Source organism: Vidua macroura, chromosome 35, assembly GCF_024509145.1.
Source record: "Vidua macroura isolate BioBank_ID:100142 chromosome 35, ASM2450914v1, whole genome shotgun sequence".
Lineage (NCBI taxonomy): Eukaryota > Metazoa > Chordata > Aves > Passeriformes > Viduidae > Vidua > Vidua macroura.
This window is the reverse complement of record NC_071605.1, coordinates 249,002-265,859: the sequence shown is the minus strand read 5'-3', so window position 1 is coordinate 265,859 and position 16,858 is coordinate 249,002. Positions and strand designations below refer to the sequence as shown.

General features: G+C 47.5%; 1 protein-coding gene across 2 annotated transcripts in view; it reads left to right on the top strand.

The window, feature by feature from the left end:
- The window catches only part of NRBP1 (nuclear receptor binding protein 1), a 34,408-nt gene that overhangs the window by 8,021 nt on the left and 9,529 nt on the right, over positions 1 to 16,858 (top strand). Inside the window, exons 3-8 of one of the 2 annotated variants that reach the window (XM_054002057.1) lie at positions 5,231 to 5,353; positions 5,735 to 5,836; positions 5,919 to 6,008; positions 6,471 to 6,511; positions 7,529 to 7,623; positions 11,377 to 11,400. In XM_054002057.1, coding sequence (XP_053858032.1) covers positions 5,231 to 5,353; positions 5,735 to 5,836; positions 5,919 to 6,008; positions 6,471 to 6,511; positions 7,529 to 7,623; positions 11,377 to 11,400 — 475 coding nt within the window. The remainder of the gene's footprint in view (positions 1 to 5,230; positions 5,354 to 5,734; positions 5,837 to 5,918; positions 6,009 to 6,470; positions 6,512 to 7,528; positions 7,624 to 11,376; positions 11,401 to 16,858) is intronic. The other variant, XM_054002058.1, reaches the window with a different exon arrangement.

Here is a 16,858-nt window from a genome sequence, read left to right as displayed (position 1 = left end):
GCTGGCACTCATCTGAACTTACTGCCCCAGCACAGTTACCGGAACCTTCCTGATGGACTGTCTGAATGGGCTTATTTATAGATATTGGGGTTTCTTCCACACTCCCTTATTTATTTTGCTGTGCTGTTTCTGTTTCCCTTTGAGAGTCAGGGATGAAGAATCATTGCCTCTTCCTCCTTCCATAGTATGACTGAGCTCTTGGACTCCACTGGATTGCTTGTTTGTTTTGAAGCACCAAGTGAAACAGAGCACTCGTCCCTTTGGTCTTGCATTAGGCAATTTGTATTCATTTCTGGTGTCCATTAAATATGATGCCTCTTTCCCCCTGGGATATTTGGCACTGGTGGGGCTGCACCTCAAATCCTGGGGGCAGCTCTGGGCCCTTTCCAACAAGAGAGATATCGAGGGTCTGGAGCGTGTCCAGAGAAGGGAACGGAGCTGGGAAGGGGCTGAAGCACCAGGAGAGGCTGAGGGAACTGGGAAAGGGGCTCAGCCTGGAGAAAAGGAGGCTCAGAGGGGACCTTCTCACTCTCAACAACTCCCTGACAGGAGGGTGCAGCCAGGTGAGGGTTGGTCTCTGCTTCCAGTGAACAGGGACAGGACAAGTGGAAATGGCTTCAGGATGGACCCCGGGAGGTTCAGGTTGGGTATTAAGGAAAACTCCTTCCTTAAAGATATGTCCAGCCTTGGCACAGGCTGCCCAGGGCAGGGGTGCAGTCCCCATCCCTGGAGGAATTTAAAAGCAGTGTGGATGTGGCACTTTGTGGGATGGGTTACTGGTGGCCTTGGCAGTGCTGGGGGAGTGGCTGGACTCGATGATCTGAGACTGCTTTTCCAATCTCAGTGACTGTATCCAGAGACGTGCTGTTTCTATTCAAAGTATCCTGACTCCTGTCATACTTCTGTGGTTTTGTAAACTGCTGATCTACTGCCTGGGGAGTTTCCTGGCGGGAATTTGTAGTTAGGTCTGTCCTGCAGTGTGTTGTTTAGCCAGAATTGTCAGAGTGCTTTTGGAGAGGCTGGATGACTACTGGGTGACAGCCTGTAGAATGGTGGTGTGACACAGGCAGTGTGACACTGTGCAGGGCTTCAAAACTTGTCCCTTTCCTGTAGAGCAGATGCAGCTCTGGCTGGCAGGAGGGGCCTGGGCTCCATGCAGGGTGTCCTGGCTCCCAGCAGGGCTCAGCTGTGCAGGTCAGGACCCATGGCAGGTGACAGGGACTCATACTGTTAGTGCCTAAAGGATGTGTCAGCTTTGGCTTGGGTTTCAGCACAGCATCTCCTGAACTGGTGCACTGAAGTTAGGAGCAAGGGAGAACTTCAACACACAGAGGACCTTTAACTCTGTCTTTAAATGGTCTAGATGTGTGCATTGGGTTAACAGACTAACTTCTTGCTGATGTGTTTGATCCTTTTACTTGTTGCAGCATGTCTGGAAGAACCAATTACTGTATTGCTGATGGTCAGATTGTCTTTTCCTTACAGTTTAGTTGCTGCATGAGGTGGTCTGTACAGCCATGGTAATAATCAATACCTTCCTTTCCTTGCTGCTCTTAAATTACACTGGTTATTTTAATTTTCTTGTTGAATTAAAGCCTTTCAGCATTTTACTACCATGACTGTAATTGCCAAGGCCAATGTGTCAGTTTAATTAAAGCATGAAGTAGGATTGTTTCTTTGCTTTGTTGGATTTCTTTTCCCTTTGCCTGCAGTGGATTGTTTCTTTGCTTTGTTAGATTTCTTTTCCCTTTGCCTGCAGTGGACCTGGCATTCTTTATTGTGTTACATTCTGGATTAGCCTCAGATCCCAGAGAGCTCTTTTTGTTTTCTGTTGCTAAAATTGCTGCTTTTAGTTTCCCCTCTGCTCAAAGAGAAGTTGAGCTCCTCAGCTGGGGGTTGCTGGCTCTGGGGGTCTCTTATCTCTAGTCCCAACCATTTGCCAGGTGGTTGGGCAGAGCTTTCGCCTTTCTCTGGCTTAAACAAATGGCCAAGGAAACTGGGTAACATACTCATGCTACTCTGAACCAGATCTGGGGCTTCTTGTGAGGGTGTGGCCTGGTGTGCTGCCGCTCCCCAGCTCTTTTTCAATGTGCAAGTCCATTCTGTACTGATACTCTAGTTATTGTGGACTTTTTCCCAGTTTTTATACCTTTTATCCCTAGATTGTAAATAATCGCTGTGACTTGTGATTTAGGCTGTTTTTATTCTTTGTTTAATTGACAGATCATGTGAACCACAGAATGTCTCTCCAAAAGTCTGTGTTCTTTCAGCAACAGGTACACAGATGTTTGAGAGCTTTAGAAAAAATATATATTAGACAATGGAATAACTTTCCAAAGGGAAATTTAACTTCCTTAGAGCTATTGTGCCACTCCATCCATACTGCTTTAAGTACTTGAAATCCTTGTTGAGCTTCCTTACCTTTTGCTTACATGGACTCAGAGCTGTGTTTGTACTTCTGCAGTGCAGAGCTGCTTCCTCTGCTGTGCTGCAGAAATTCAGGCTAAGCTGGGCTCAGGTCACTTCCTCCCTCAATGTCGAAGCTGCCTAGTCTGGAGCTGTCTGGGACAAACACCAGAGTAATGAATTATCTCAGTGCTTTGCTGAGCATGGGAAGGGATGTGCAGTAGGGGTTTGGCAAGCAGGAGGAATCTGCTGTTGCCTTTCAGCTGTCTGTCTGCATTTTTCCCCTTTTACTCTTCTCCCCAAGCTATTGAATCTCCTGAGGAGCAGAATTGCTGTTGGTGATGTCAGCGGGGTTTGGTGTCCTGAGTCATATCTGGTGTTCTGGGATATTGCCTATGAGTCATGGAAATCATTTATGCTAGGGGAGCTTGGCCACAAGTGGGAGATGTGACAAGTCCACAGCCCCAGCTGCATTACTGGGGCAGATTTTCAGTAGCTGCTTGTACTTGAGGACTTACTCAATCCAGTAAAGCTGGACACCTTTCAGTAGAGGGCCTTTAACTGCTGGACTCCATCATTTAGATGTCTTCTCCAATCTTGATGTTTCTGTGAACAGGCAGCAACTGGGATGAAGAAGGAGAATCCAAAGGGATGCAGGGGCACTGGGTGTCAGTGTGGTGGCTGTTACCCTGTCCTTGCACTGCTCACACACATCTGCCTTTCTGCTGCCTTGGGCTTCTTTAACCTGCCCTGAAGTTAAAGCCTTTTGCCATTCAGCTTTAGTAATGGTACTGGGTGATTTTATGCTGCTGTCATCCCTAAGATGTTATTCTAAAATTTGAAGGAATAAATGTCTATCCTTAATTATTTTTATTCCTTCAGCTTTCTTTAATGATGAAACAAAGCAGGCCTGGCCTGTTGGTATCAATAAGTTCAAGTTTTTAGGATCAATATGAATGCCTTTCTAAACCATATCTCAGTCCTTTCACCCCTCAGTTATGTAGGCAGCTCAAGTGGCAGGAAGTGGGGTAGTTCATACTCGGCTGTCACCTCCTGTGATGATTTTCCATAGCTGTTCTCTGTAGCTCAGGCTCTCCTTGTGTAATTATGGTCTGTAGCCCTTATTCCTGCCTGTGCCACGCCTTGCAGCTAGCTGGTTGTGTCACACTCGTTTACTGCTGAGTTGCCAGAGAAGTCTGTATTACTCTGGTTTTACTGTGCTTGGCACCCTCTGTCCCTGCACTGTCAGAGTATTAAATGCCATTGGGCCTGTTTAGAGTCCCTTGGGAGATCATAAAGAATCCCACCTGTATTGGTGGCCTGTCACTCTGTGTTGTCAGGCTATGGAAGTAGAATGGGGTAGAGTAACTCAGCTGGAATGATGAAATTGGGTAAATTTGATCATGTGAAAGTGGCTGCCAAGGGAGAAGGGATTTTTGAGGGAGCTCTTATATAAAGTAAGAAGTTTCCAGCAATAGGATGCTGATGGGGTCCCTAGTGAGGGAAGAGAAGGTGACACAATATGAGAAGGAGGAGCTCTGAAATGTTTTGGAGGTGTCAGGTTTTGGAGGTGATAGATGTAGAAGATGAGTCTGGATTTGCCAGGCAAATCTGTGTTAACAGTTACCTCAGGGGGGAAGCTGGATCAGCTGAAAGCTGCCAAGCCTGGTAATCAGCACCAACACTGTCTGAGTTCAAGGAGTGTTGGGACAGTGCTCTTAGACACAGGGTGGGATTATTGGGGTTTTCCCGTGCAGGACCAGAAGCTGGACTTCAGTGATCCTTGGGAGTCCCTTCCAACTCATGTTGTCCTATGAATCTGTGAAGTGATTCTTGGTGTGTGGTCAGCAGATGGGAACAGTAATGATTGCTGGTTGACAATTAAAAGGTGAATTATACCTTCCTGTCCTCTCTAAGTGCTTTGAATCCAGTTCTGTCACTGCATGTTGCCTGGTGCAGTGGGATATTCACCGTGACTGTGACTGCTGTGTGCCTGTGAAATTGCCTGGCAAAGGCTTTACAGTAAATGCCATGGATGTTGGATGAAAGAGACCATGTTCATCTTTGAATGCTGCTACATATCTGAAGAAGAGCAATGTTATAGAAAACTTTGCTGCTGGGAGCGGGGTTCCCTTCTGATCTCTACAGCTCTTTCAGCCTTATGTCCTCCCACAGCCCTTGCCATTCTCGTGCTGTGCTCCAAACTCTCAATCCCCTCACCTTACCTTGCTGCTTTCTGAGTGCTCATCTGAGTCTTTAATAGTCAGTGTGGATGTACTTGTGCTGCGTCAATGTTTACAACTATTAACTAAAGAAATTATTGTAGTGGTTTCCCTTGTGTTGTTGGTTCCCACCTCTGAAGCTTCAGTTTTTCCCTTATTCCTCTCTGCTTTGATTGAGTTTCAGGTGTCCTCACCTTTCAGAGGATTCCTTCACAAAGTTGTATCTGAGTTCTTGAGACATTTCTGTATCCCTTTTGTATTGTTGGAGTGTTTTTTTTTTTTTTTGTGGTGGAATGAACTACAGGTGTCCTGAACCATGGAAATGTAATATATTGTTGGCGGAAGGCAGCTTCGCTGCGACACAGCGTTTGTGCACACGAGGTTTTCCCACCAGTGTGCTCAGGACTTGCTGCTCACATGGTCTGCTGTGACTCATGTTTTGGATATGCCCTGCTTGAAAATACATGTGCAAATCCTGTCCTGGAATTCTCATTTAATTAAAAGTTAATGAGCAGAGTTCATAATTTTCCAGTGAGTGCTGCATGGCAATGGTCTGGTCTTGCTGGCTTAGAGCTCACAGGTCTCTCCACCCTTCCCTCCAGGTTAACCAGCGCAATGTCCCGGGGATTGACAGTGCCTACCTGGCCATGGATACGGAGGAAGGTGTGGAAGTTGTCTGGAATGAAGTTCAGTTTTCTGAGCGGAAGAACTTCAAGCTTCAGGAAGTAAGTTGATGTGCCTCCCACCAGGATGTGAGAAGCATACCTTGCCCTGGGGTGGGATTATGGATACTTTTTGTGTTGATTACTGGCTGGGTTTGGAATGCTGTGCTGTCCAAATGTAGCAAATTTGGCTTAAGCCTGGCCTGTATAGGAAATATCCTGGAAGACTGTTGTGCTGTTTCCATGAGCCCTTGTGTTCATTTAGACTTGGCAATCAAACCACACTCTGCTGAGATGCACTGCAGAAGAAAATGGGATCCTGCCTGTTCTTAGCACAGAGGCTTGACATATACATTAGTGTTTGAGGGGACCAAGACCCAAGAAGAAAGAAGGATGTTTGGTGTGGTCTCTGATATGACATGTTTTTGTCTTTCTGATGTTAAGGAAAAAGTTAAAGCAGTGTTTGACAACTTAATTCAGCTGGATCATCTCAACATTGTGAAGTTCCACAAATACTGGGCTGATGTCAAAGAGAACAAGGCCAGGGTAAGTGCAGCCATCAGGCCTGTTGGGCTCTCATTGTTAGGTAATTAGCAAGGTGGAGGGTAACTGTCATGCTGCCCCACAGGTGATCTTCATCACTGAGTACATGTCTTCAGGGAGCTTGAAACAGTTCCTGAAGAAGACAAAGAAAAACCACAAAACTATGAATGAAAAGGTAACTCCTGTTTTCCATGTGACCATAACTCTTTAGAGCCATCAGCCCCTGGAAAGCCCTTTCAGCAGAGGATCCCAGTGAGAACTGGTGATAACACATTGCTGCAGCTCCCCTGTGTCCCTGTAACCTAGTTCAGCTGCAGGTTCTCTGGGACAGCAGTTCTGTGCTAGTTGCTTTACTGCCAGCAGCTCTGCAGCTTCTTAGGTGTGGTATGACAGGCATGGCTCTCTCCAGGGGCCCTCACAGGAAGGGGGGAAGTGTCTGTACACAGGAGACTGGAGGACAGGTGTGTTTCTGGACCCATGGGAATATGTAGAAACAAGCTGACCATAGAAGTACTTAGTTCTTCACACCTGCACTGAGTAAAAGCATGTATTGCTTCCTACAAGTGGGCTGTGAATCACAGAACTACAGATTAGCTCCTTGTGGATGATTTTTCTCCTTTTCCTCTTGTATCTGCAGGCATGGAAGCGGTGGTGTACCCAGATCCTCTCTGCTCTCAGGTACGTGGGGTACTGACCTTGAGATCCCAGCCATTGGGACTGATATGACAGTTAAGTATTAGGAAATTCTCCAGAGTATCCAGCTTTATAATCTAGGTTTCTCCATGGTCAGGGGAATGTTGCAAAATTCCATGTGAGAGGACTGAGAAAAACTTCCATAGTGTTGGCAGGCTGCAGGCCTGTTACAGACAGTGGATTCATGGATATTGAGGCATGGTGTTGTTAGATGTGTGTGTACATTTCTTGATGATGCAGCTCTTCTGCAGCCATCTTAGTGCAATACAGCTGAGTAGAATGTGGTTTGGGTTTTAAAAACTCTTTTCCACCTGAGCTAGAGTTGGTGAGTAGCTAGTTAGAACCTTAGAGAAACAATAGCCTGGATGACAGAGCATGGCTTGCACTCCATAGAGGAAACTCAGGTGCCACTTGGCTAAATTACAGCTATTGGTGAATAGTTTGTGTTCCAATAAGCTTCTGGGAGCTGACTGTCCTCATTTGTGCTAGCTGCTAACATAAACCTAAGCAGAGTGAGATGCAAAAACAGAGTGTACCTGGACCCAGCACTGAAAAGCTTTATTTGTGCCTGCTGACAAACATGCCCAGTTATGTGTGTATAGCATTAAGTGCGTCTTTGTTCCCCTTTGAGTAGGGACAGACTAAGGCTCTGATATTTTTGGTATAAAAATAAAATTGTAACCCTTTTAGAATCCATTCAGCCGTACTCGGTTGGATGAAATCGTGTCTTTACCTCTGGTACCCTGAGTTTCTTGGGAACTGATAGGAGAAAGCTTTCTCTTCCCCTCTGCCATGTTCTGGAGATCCATTAGAGACAATTCCTATCTGTTCCTGGTTCTCAGCTAGAGGCTGATGTACAGTCACTGAATTGTATCTCCCGGCTGCTGTAAATCCCTGGCACGTGCCCTTTCCTCTCCTGTTCTCTTCTGATGTTTCTTGATGTGGGAGGGTGTGAAGGGAGGAATTCAAGGCCTTGACCAGTGCTCTGTTCTGCATCTCCAGCTACCTCCACTCCTGTGATCCCCCCATCATCCATGGCAACCTGACTTGTGACACCATCTTCATCCAGCACAACGGACTGATCAAAATCGGGTCAGGTAATGCTTGCTGGGGGTGCCCTTGCCTTTTCAGACAGACTGCCCAAACAGAGAAAGGCATCTACTCCTTTCCAGGTTCCCTGGCACGATAGGCATGTGTGTACATGTGCTTCTCCACCTCCACATCAGATGTGCCAGAGACTGGGAACAGAATTCACTGGTGGTTGGACCCTTGTCAGGTGCAGGAATACTGATACTGGGTACTGTTTGCCTTTTAGCCTCTTCCTTAGCTTTTTGTCTCAAGGGGATGATACAGGAAACGATGCTGAAACTTGGAGGTTTTGTAAGCACATCATCTGTGGGTTCATCTGCTCTGCAGAGTTTCATGTTAATACACAGAGAGTTCTCCTCCCAGCACTGTGGAGCTTTGGGAGATGCCTGGGGAGCTGTGTCCATGAAGCCACAGCTTGTAGCAGCCCACGTTTATAATAAAGTGGACAGACTCTGGCTGCAGTGAGTGGCTGGTCCAGCATCCCATTATCCCATGGGCTTGCCTTCAGGCTGCTGAGCTGCCCTCGGCCTGTTTGGCACACACATGCCCTGCTGGAGCAGCCAGCCTGTGCCAAAACAGTTTATTTCCTAAGTAAGCAGTGATGTTCCTGGTAGTGCAGAGCATCCTTGCATGCTCTGGTTTTTCCTGCTCTTCCCATGTCTCTAAAAATCTGTCTGCTGTCAGGATGCATTATTTCACACCTTGACATGACCTTTCAAGGGACAGCTTTGCTACCTGTTGTTCAACTTCGGCAAGTATTCTCGATCTGAGGAATAGGTCTTTGCTTTCCTGGAGCTGTTGTCTGTGTGAATTCTGCTTTGATGTGGCAGTGTACAGGGAAAGATGCTCTGCATCACCTGTCATCCAGAATAGCCTCTCCATCAGCTGCAGACCTGTGGCTTTCCTTCCCATCAAAGAACTCCTGTGTTGTTGTTTTGTTCCAGAACTGGGGTAGCAGGTTTGTGCTTGTACCAGGGAGACAGGATCATGGCAGAAGGAGCACTCTGCTCCTGACCTGCCTGTAAACTTGGGGACTTGCTCTTCACACAAGCTGATGTCATCATGTCGTCACACAGACTTTATTGTGTTTTCCTGACTTTGTCCAAGTGGGAGAGATTTCCAAGAGTGAGTACATATAGTACCTGTATGCTGGCAAACTCCCTGGCACTCAGTTCAGACTGATGGGAAGACTTGAGTACTCAAGAAATTCCCTTTTTTAGTTTAGTTTCAAAGTACCATGCAGCTGCCCTCTTTCTGCAGGGCAGCCAGCGCTGTCTGTAAAACCAAACCCATGGAGCTGGCATTGCAGCCACGGCTTTCACCACAGGGAGATCCTGCAGGTCTTCAGACCTGCCGTTCCCGGAGCATGCAGCTCCAGGGTGCTGTTCAGAGGCTGTGTAGGAAGGTGGCTCTTCAGCTGTGGGGTACAAATAGTGGCCTCAGCACTGTTACACCTTTGCTCCCTTCAGTTTCACAAAGCTTTGCTTCTGTCAGGTGCAGCAGGAGGGACGTGTGTGTGCTCATGCCAGGAGAAGTGGGTGTCTGTGCTGTTACAGCTGCAGGATGTGCTGGAATGTGACTGCAGCTGCAGTGCTCATGTGCAGCTATTCCTGAGCAGACTTCTCTGCTCCACAGGCGTGGGCTGCCTGGCTCACCTCACGTTCAGAAGTAAAGTAATTTATCTAAAAGATTCTGGTCCTTTCCTAAATAAAAAAGGAAGTGATTGCAAGTGGGCTTGTGGTCAAAAGATGAATCCTCCAGATGGGAAAGCTGTGGCTCCAGTGCAGGCTGGAATTAGAGTTGGCAGTATTGCAGGATGTATTCCTATTCCTGCAATGCCCACCCAACCAGAAAAGGAAAAGCTACATCCCCAGGACTGCTGGTTGTGTTGGAGCTTGAGCCTTTCTCCCTGGCACTGCTGCCTTTGCAGTGCCACATGGGCTGGGTTTGAATTTTGGGCCTGGAACAGTTGCTCCAGGGTCACTAACAATGCCAGGCTCATGTTTGCTGCTTCCTGCCCTTGTTCTGTACAGCTGACTGGTATCTGAGCACTTCCTTGTTTACTTAAAAGCAGCAGGACAGTAATTTCCATGGATTTATGGGGAACAAGGATTCAGTGCACTGTGAGCTGTGCTTTGGTGCTGTTTGTGTCCCCAGTACTGTGCTGGATGCTGCTCCCAAAGTTCCTCTCCCTGTGGCTTTGGCAAAGAGAATACTTGCTGAATGTGGGGCAAAAAGCTGGCTGAGGCAGCTGCTGGTGTGTACTGCAGGACATCCTGCTGTCTGCTGGGGGAGGGCGTGCCAGGAGAGCAGCGTCACGTTGGAAATATCTGATGGTGGTTCCTGTGACACATGTTCAGGGCTGGGGACAGCCCTTTGCTCCTTGCTGCTCCCTCAGAGGCAGGAGCATGAGCACTGGCTGCACTGATCACTGTTTCTCTGTTCAGTATGTAAATCTGTGTGCTGGGGGTCAACTGTGGAAGAAAAAGGGAGTGGGAAGGAGGAAAGATTTTGCATAATGCTTAAATGCAAAAGCCATCCATAATCCATTCATTTGCTGATGTTTTATTCTCCAGTTCCATAAAGCACAGAGTTTGTAGATTTAAGGAGAATGTTTCAAATGAGTGGAGAGCTTTGGAGAACTCGTGATGAAGATAGGAATGCCACTTATAGCTCTTAAACTTGCCACTGGTATTCCCAGAGACTGGAATGTTCCACCTGCTTTGTGGAGCTGTGGTCGGATGAAAGCATTCCTTGTGATAAGTCCAAGTTGTGCCCTGTGTACTCTTCACAGAGCCCACGTGCAGCACAGTGGTGCCTCCGTGGGTGTCTGTGCTGTACAGCAAGGGGATGTGCTGCCAGGTGTGTTCCTGGGGCTGCAGCTGCTCTGAGTGCAGGAGGAGCAGCATGTACACACAGGGTGCCTGGTGCTGCTGCCTGCTCGTGTTGGCATTGCTGGGAGCTGTTCCTGGAATTCCCACTGGCAGTGTAAGAACCGCTCACAGGTGGAAAGAAGTTATATGTTTGAATTAGAAACCCTTTTGGGCAGCTCTTGGAGTGCCCCAGCAGAAAGGAGGCCTCAAGCTGGAGGGTCTCAGTGTCCTCTGGTGCTCCTGAGACATGGCCATGTGTCAGCATATGCTGAGTTAGACCTTGATGGAGCACAGAGGAGGCTCCGTGGAGTGCAGTGCAGATTTCCCCTTGTGCCTCCAGGCATTGCTGCTGTGCATCTCTCCTGGCTGCACCACACCTGACCTTAGACTCAGTCTGTCTTTAGTCATGTCTGCTCAGAGTCTGCACTCAATTCCAGGGGCAGGACCCCAGGGGTGTTAGCTCTGCTGTGGCATCATCTGGCCAGGTGTGTAAGTGTGGGTTCTCCTGCTGAGATCTGTGGCCAGAAGCTACTGGGATGTAGAGAAAGGGAATTCTCTGCTGAAGGGGTGGAGTGGGTGGGACTGTAGGACACTCACAGAAGAACAGAATTTCCAACTTCTTCTTCTCAGAGTCAGCCATAATCTTCTGCTTGGTGAGAGATGCCTTGTCTCCCCTGCCCAGTCTGGTTCTCGGGTAGAAGCCCTGATGTTCCTTAGGTAAATTTATTTTGAAGAGGTGGCTGGAGGCAGGGCCCAGTGCTCAGTCCTGTCCCTGTGTGCCCTGACTCTGACCCAGCTGTCTCTATGGATGTAAGTGCTTTGCTGTTCACCAACTCATTGACTTTATCTCGTTTTACTTCCCGCTCACGGGCTGCTCTGTTACAACAGTCTTTCATAGGATATTTGCTAATGGTGAGCAAACTTCTCCGCTCCTGTGATGTGACTCCACTTATGTCATGTACATGATTTTTTCTCTGTGTGTATCTGTATATATATATTTATATATATATGTGTGTGTATCTATATTTGTAACACACAAACATACACACTGATGTATTTACAGTGTTCCCTTGCTATAAGGCTGTGTGTAAAACTGTTTGGCTTAGGTGCATCCTGCTTGGAGAGCTCATGTTCTGTGCTGGGATGCAAACAGTTCCTTGTGCTCTTGGCCAGAGCCTTACAGAGAGGGAGCACTGCCCTTTGTGAAGTCTCCTGGTTGTTAGTTTTCTCCCTCTCCATGTTCTTAGCGTGTGCTAGTCCACGGGCCCTGTGCATGCCAGCTCCTGCATGTCAACAAGCCATGCCTTGTTCTGAGCTCTTCCCAGCTGAACTTCCCACCTCCGTTAGGCTCTTCCCTGCTGCTGCTCTGCTGCCCTTGGCTGGGATCCAGCCCTGGACTAGCCCCCACTGTGTGCTTGGCTATCCAATTGCTTGCTTGTAGTTTGAACTCCTTAGATGTGTTGGTTTTAAGATGAATGTTTCAGTGAATGTGTCTGGCTCCTGATGGCCAGATCCCTCCTGCCCCAAATGAGTCCCTGGATTGAAGTAAGCTTGGCTATTGATGTTTCCCTAGATAAATCTCTGGTTTTGGGGAGATCTGTGCATATGAGGAGGGGGAGTTGGGCTGGTGGGAGCCAGAGAAGGATACGAGTGCTGCAATTTGTAACCCTATTGCATAGAACAACATGTTTACATTTAAAATAATTACTTATTTTATTTATTGCCATCAGGGTTATTTTCGATGGTTAGAGTTTGTTTCTGAGTTGGGAACCTACCAACCATCAGCTGAAGTGGTGGAAAGGGCAATGGCCTGACCAGATGGGCTCTGTGCTCTCCAGTTTGGCAGGAGGATGTGTCGTGCCACTCTGCATTGCCAGCAGAGCAGAGGCTTCTGGAGAGCTCGGTCTGGGATCTGGTGTAGCTCAGGGGGATGGTGATGTAGTCAGGGCTGGAGTCCTGAGGAGGGCAGGTGTCCCTGGGGATGGCTGCAGGGTGGCAGAGCGGCAGCGAGCGCACTGGCCCAGGAACGAGCCCACAGCATGGGAGCCTGGCTGAGCCTGGGCTCAGCCACGCTGAGAGCAGCAAGGCTGAGGGCTGGCCAGCCCCTCCTCCAAAACCCCTGTGAGCAGTACCAAAGGCCCTGGTTCTAGAAGGACAGGAGAAGCCTGAAGGAGCACTCTGCAGGCATAAGGAGATGCTGTGGTACCTCACCTGTGCTGGAACAGCATCAGATGGCCTTGGAATACTGAGCTTTCCTGGTTGTGAACTTGTTCTGACAGTCTGTTGTACCAGGAGGTACTGTTGATATGACAGCTGGGGATGGTTTAAGCCTTAGATCTTGAACAGTGATTTGGGTTTGAAAACACTCAATCTAGGGTGTAAGGCTCCTGTTTTGCTTGAGCATTGAGCTAATGAGGCTGTGAGTGACATGCTTTCATAACTAATCTTATTTTAGTCATCACTTCACTCCCTTGGATTTTGTTGCCTGATCTTTAAATGTCATGCTGGTTTCCACATTCTTAACAGACACCTGAGGTGATGCAGAAATAAGAGGTTAGTAGGATATCTTGGATATGGCTTTTTTATTTTTTCAACTATGGCAGGTGTGGTTTTAAAAGGAAAATAATGGATAATTTAAGTCATCAGACATAGAAAAATCTGCCATAAAAATGGCATGTTAGCATTGATTTAGGAAAATGCAACACAAATTGATGTAGTTTAGCTTTTCTAACTGTACAATTTTATATGTGAGTCAAGCACGTTCTTTACCAAGCCAAACATTTTTGTTTCCTTAGAAACTTGGCAAAACTAAGGCAGATATTCATAAGGTTTGTCTGTGACTACAGGTGCTGCTGGGAATGAGATTGGGCAAGGAAATAGTTTTGAGTGGAACTTTTTGTCTAGAAGAAAGTTCAAGGTTGGTTCCAGGCTACTTTTTGGGGGGGGCAGGTTTTTCTTTTAAAGGTTTGACTGCCATGGGTCTGTGTTGTCTGTGACACTCTTGGTGTAAAAGCCTGTCTCCAAGTGAAGGCACTTCTCATTTGGGTTGTTCTTGAGAAACTGTTGAACAAACTGAGTTGAATAGCATGAGGTTGATTTTAATGGTAATGGTACAATGATGTAATTGTAATGCTACAATGCTGTAGCTGCTGCTGTGTTTACTAGAGTGGCAGAAACAGTTCCAGAGACCTGCCCTGGGTTTTTGTATAAGCACAGAGTTAAAGTAGGAGGAGCAGCTGTGGGTGAGTGGCAGTCCATGGGTTCTGTCTGTGCTGGAATTCCAGCTGCCTCCTGCTGACCACGTGTTCAGTGTGTGTGTCTGGGGGAGGGTGGTGGGATTTTTAAGGTCCAATTTAGTGGGAAGAACTGGTGACCTTGGTGGCCTTGTGGCAAAGATTTTCCTCCTTCTATGCTGTGATAGTAATAAACTCATTTTTATTTTGCAGAAGGTTTAAAAGGCAGCTTTTGCTCCTAGTACTTATTTCCCTAGCTCAGAGTACCCTCTGTGTGCTGCTGTGATTGACCTCATTCAGGAAAACACCAGGAAATTATGGTCATCTAGTCTGGTTGTTGTTTTCAGTTAAGTAAGATATTTTAAAATGTTTAAATGTCTCTGTTTAGTGCTCCAGGTTATGGAACATCCATTTTCTGAGGTCATTGTTATTTCTGTGTTGCACTGAAGGCATTGCTGCTTCAGTTTTGTTCAGCTCTGTTTTTCTCTCGGCTTTAATTTGACTTTCCCAGTGGGCATGGGGATGTGAATTATAGTCACCCAGGTCTTCATTCACCCATTCTCATATTAGCACAGCAGTTGTGGGTGTCTCTTCCTTCCAGGGCCCTTTGGTTGAAGGCTTTGTGAACCTCAGCAGTTTAGGAAGCTCCTTTGTGCCAGTTCTGAAAAGATCACTTAAACACCAACAAGCAAGGGCAGCCTGTGGTGGCTGCCCGTGCCTGAGCAGGGGTGAGCTGTCTTCTCAAGAAGTCCCTGCCAGCCTAGACAGGTTTGTGGTTTAGGCCTGGAGCTGTGTGGGCCAAGCAGTGTTCTCACTCTGGCACCTTGTGGAACAATGATAATCAACGACGTGGAGTTTGAAATCTGGGAAAGTTGTACTTGAAATTCTTGATCTTGTGGGCCCTAATTGCATTTTAGAATGTACATTTATATTGGTTCAGTCCCTGCTTCTGTTAAGCAGAGCTGCTCACAACAGAAGATCATCTTCATGGTCGTGTTTCTGAGGACTTGTTTTCTAGTGCACGTCTGTCCTCTGGGAGCAGATGGTTCCTCCAGAGTAGCTCATTCTGTAGCATTTCATTCAATATCTGCTCTTGTTTTTTCTGATTGCATGTAATTCTTGCACCGTGATGTGAACATGTATATCTTTTTCATAGCAATATTGCATTGGTATACCCCAAGCAGGGGTTTGCATGGTAAGTGAAACCTTCATTCATCTGGTCTAGAATGTGGAACTCGTAATTGATGCAGATTGCATATCTTCCAAACACTTTGTTAGTTGTTTGTATCATGAATTCTTCCAGATGAAGTGCCAATAAGCTCCTAAGTCACTGTTTAAGAGTGTGGATTGACAGGTACTAATCTTACAGCTCTTTTTTATCTGTTCTTGTTTTTCCTGCTCTGCCTACTTCTACTTTCTGCTTCCATGTAATGGATGTGGTCAAACACGTCAACTTAGAACTCTTAAGTAATCTTTTAACTGTAAAAATACCACCTGCTGCTTCATGAGAAATGTGACACAGTGTGATCATGTCCCTCTGTGGCTCGCTGACAGGAGTGTGTGCCCTGGCCCTAGAAGTAGCTGATGATGCCCTGGGCTGCATTAGGCAAAACTTTGCCAGAGGAGGGAGGGGAAGGTCCTGGCCCTCTGCTCAGTGCAGCCACCCTGTAATTCTGGCCCAGCGCCGTGTCCCCAGGACACGAGGGACAGGGACAAGCTGGGGACAGCCCGCCGAGCAGCCTGTGATGCTGCAGGGCTGGAGCGTCTGTGCCGGGGTAAGGCTGAGGGAGCTGCGGGTGCTGAGCCCGGAGCAGAGCGGGCCCCGGGGATCGCGGGTGTGACAGCGGCAGGGAGGGCTCTGCAGGTGTCTCAGCGCTCCCGGGGACAGGAGCAGAGGCCAGGCTGGACCCCACATGGTCCCTCTGGACCCCAGGCATTGTCATTGTGGTGGTGGCACAAGCACAGGTTGCCCAAGGCAGTGATGGAGTCTCCATTCTTGAAGTCACCCAAAAGCCATCTAGACATGGTCCTGGGCAACCAGCTCTGGGTGTCCCTGCTGGAACAGGGGTATTGGACAAGGTGACCTCTGCAGGTCTCTTTCCACAAGAACCATGCCATGATTTTGATTCTGCGTTAATTTCTTTGGAGAGTAGCCTTCTCCAGTTTTTGTGTGACATTAACTCTCTATTGTCAGTACCACTGATTCTGCTCCAGCAGTGTTTTCTCAGGAGGGAACCATGGGCAGTGTTTTAGCAGAGGTTGGTTTCCTGCTGGGAAGCAGGAAAGTGTGCATGTGTGCATATGTGTGTAAGCACATGGGGAGCTTTACCTGCACTGGGAACGGTGTAGTGAACTTTTCATACACTGAATCTATTTGCTCCTTCAGCTAATGATACTCAACTGCCAAAAATAATAAAATCCTGTTGCTTCTGCTGTCTTAGTGTTGCAAACATTTTGCAAACGCTGTTTGCAATCCCTGATACAGATATGAGGGCTGTAGGGAGCTTTTATTCTGTGATCAGCATAAATATGACACTTCTTCCTGTTTAACTCCTTGCTTAATGGCTGTATGCTTCTTTTTATGCCAAATAACTTCCTAGTTCCTTATTTTCTAGGCGTTGCACTCCCTAATAAAAAAGCTTTTGTCATGACTGTGTGCAGAGAAAGGAAACTGTAACATTGTGGGTTTGTGCAGCCTTGTACCCTTTTGCAGGAGTGAAAGTGTCTGGGGCATATGAGTGCAGGGGATAATAATGTGGCCTCATACCTCTCCTGGCTCTGTGGTCACCCCTTCATAGCTGCAGAGGGTGGTCTTGGGTTCAGTTGATAATTTTTAGGTCCCTGGTGGTACAGTCCCATTGCTGGGTTGCACAGCAAGCCTGGGACAATCTTAGAGATCAGTTGCTGATCCTTTCACGGACACCTGGTTTCCCCCTGCTTTCTGTTGGCCAGGGCACTGGGCTCTTTGCTGAGGAGGGGGGTCCCATTGTGCTTTGCAGCATGCTCACAAGAACCCAAACAGCTCAGTGGCTGCTGCAGGAGGTGAGGCAGGGCTGTGGGGAGGACTGTGGCACAGGAGACCTTTGCTGCCTGCAAGGAGGAAGTTCTGAGTGCAGAATAAAAGCACCCGTGAGATG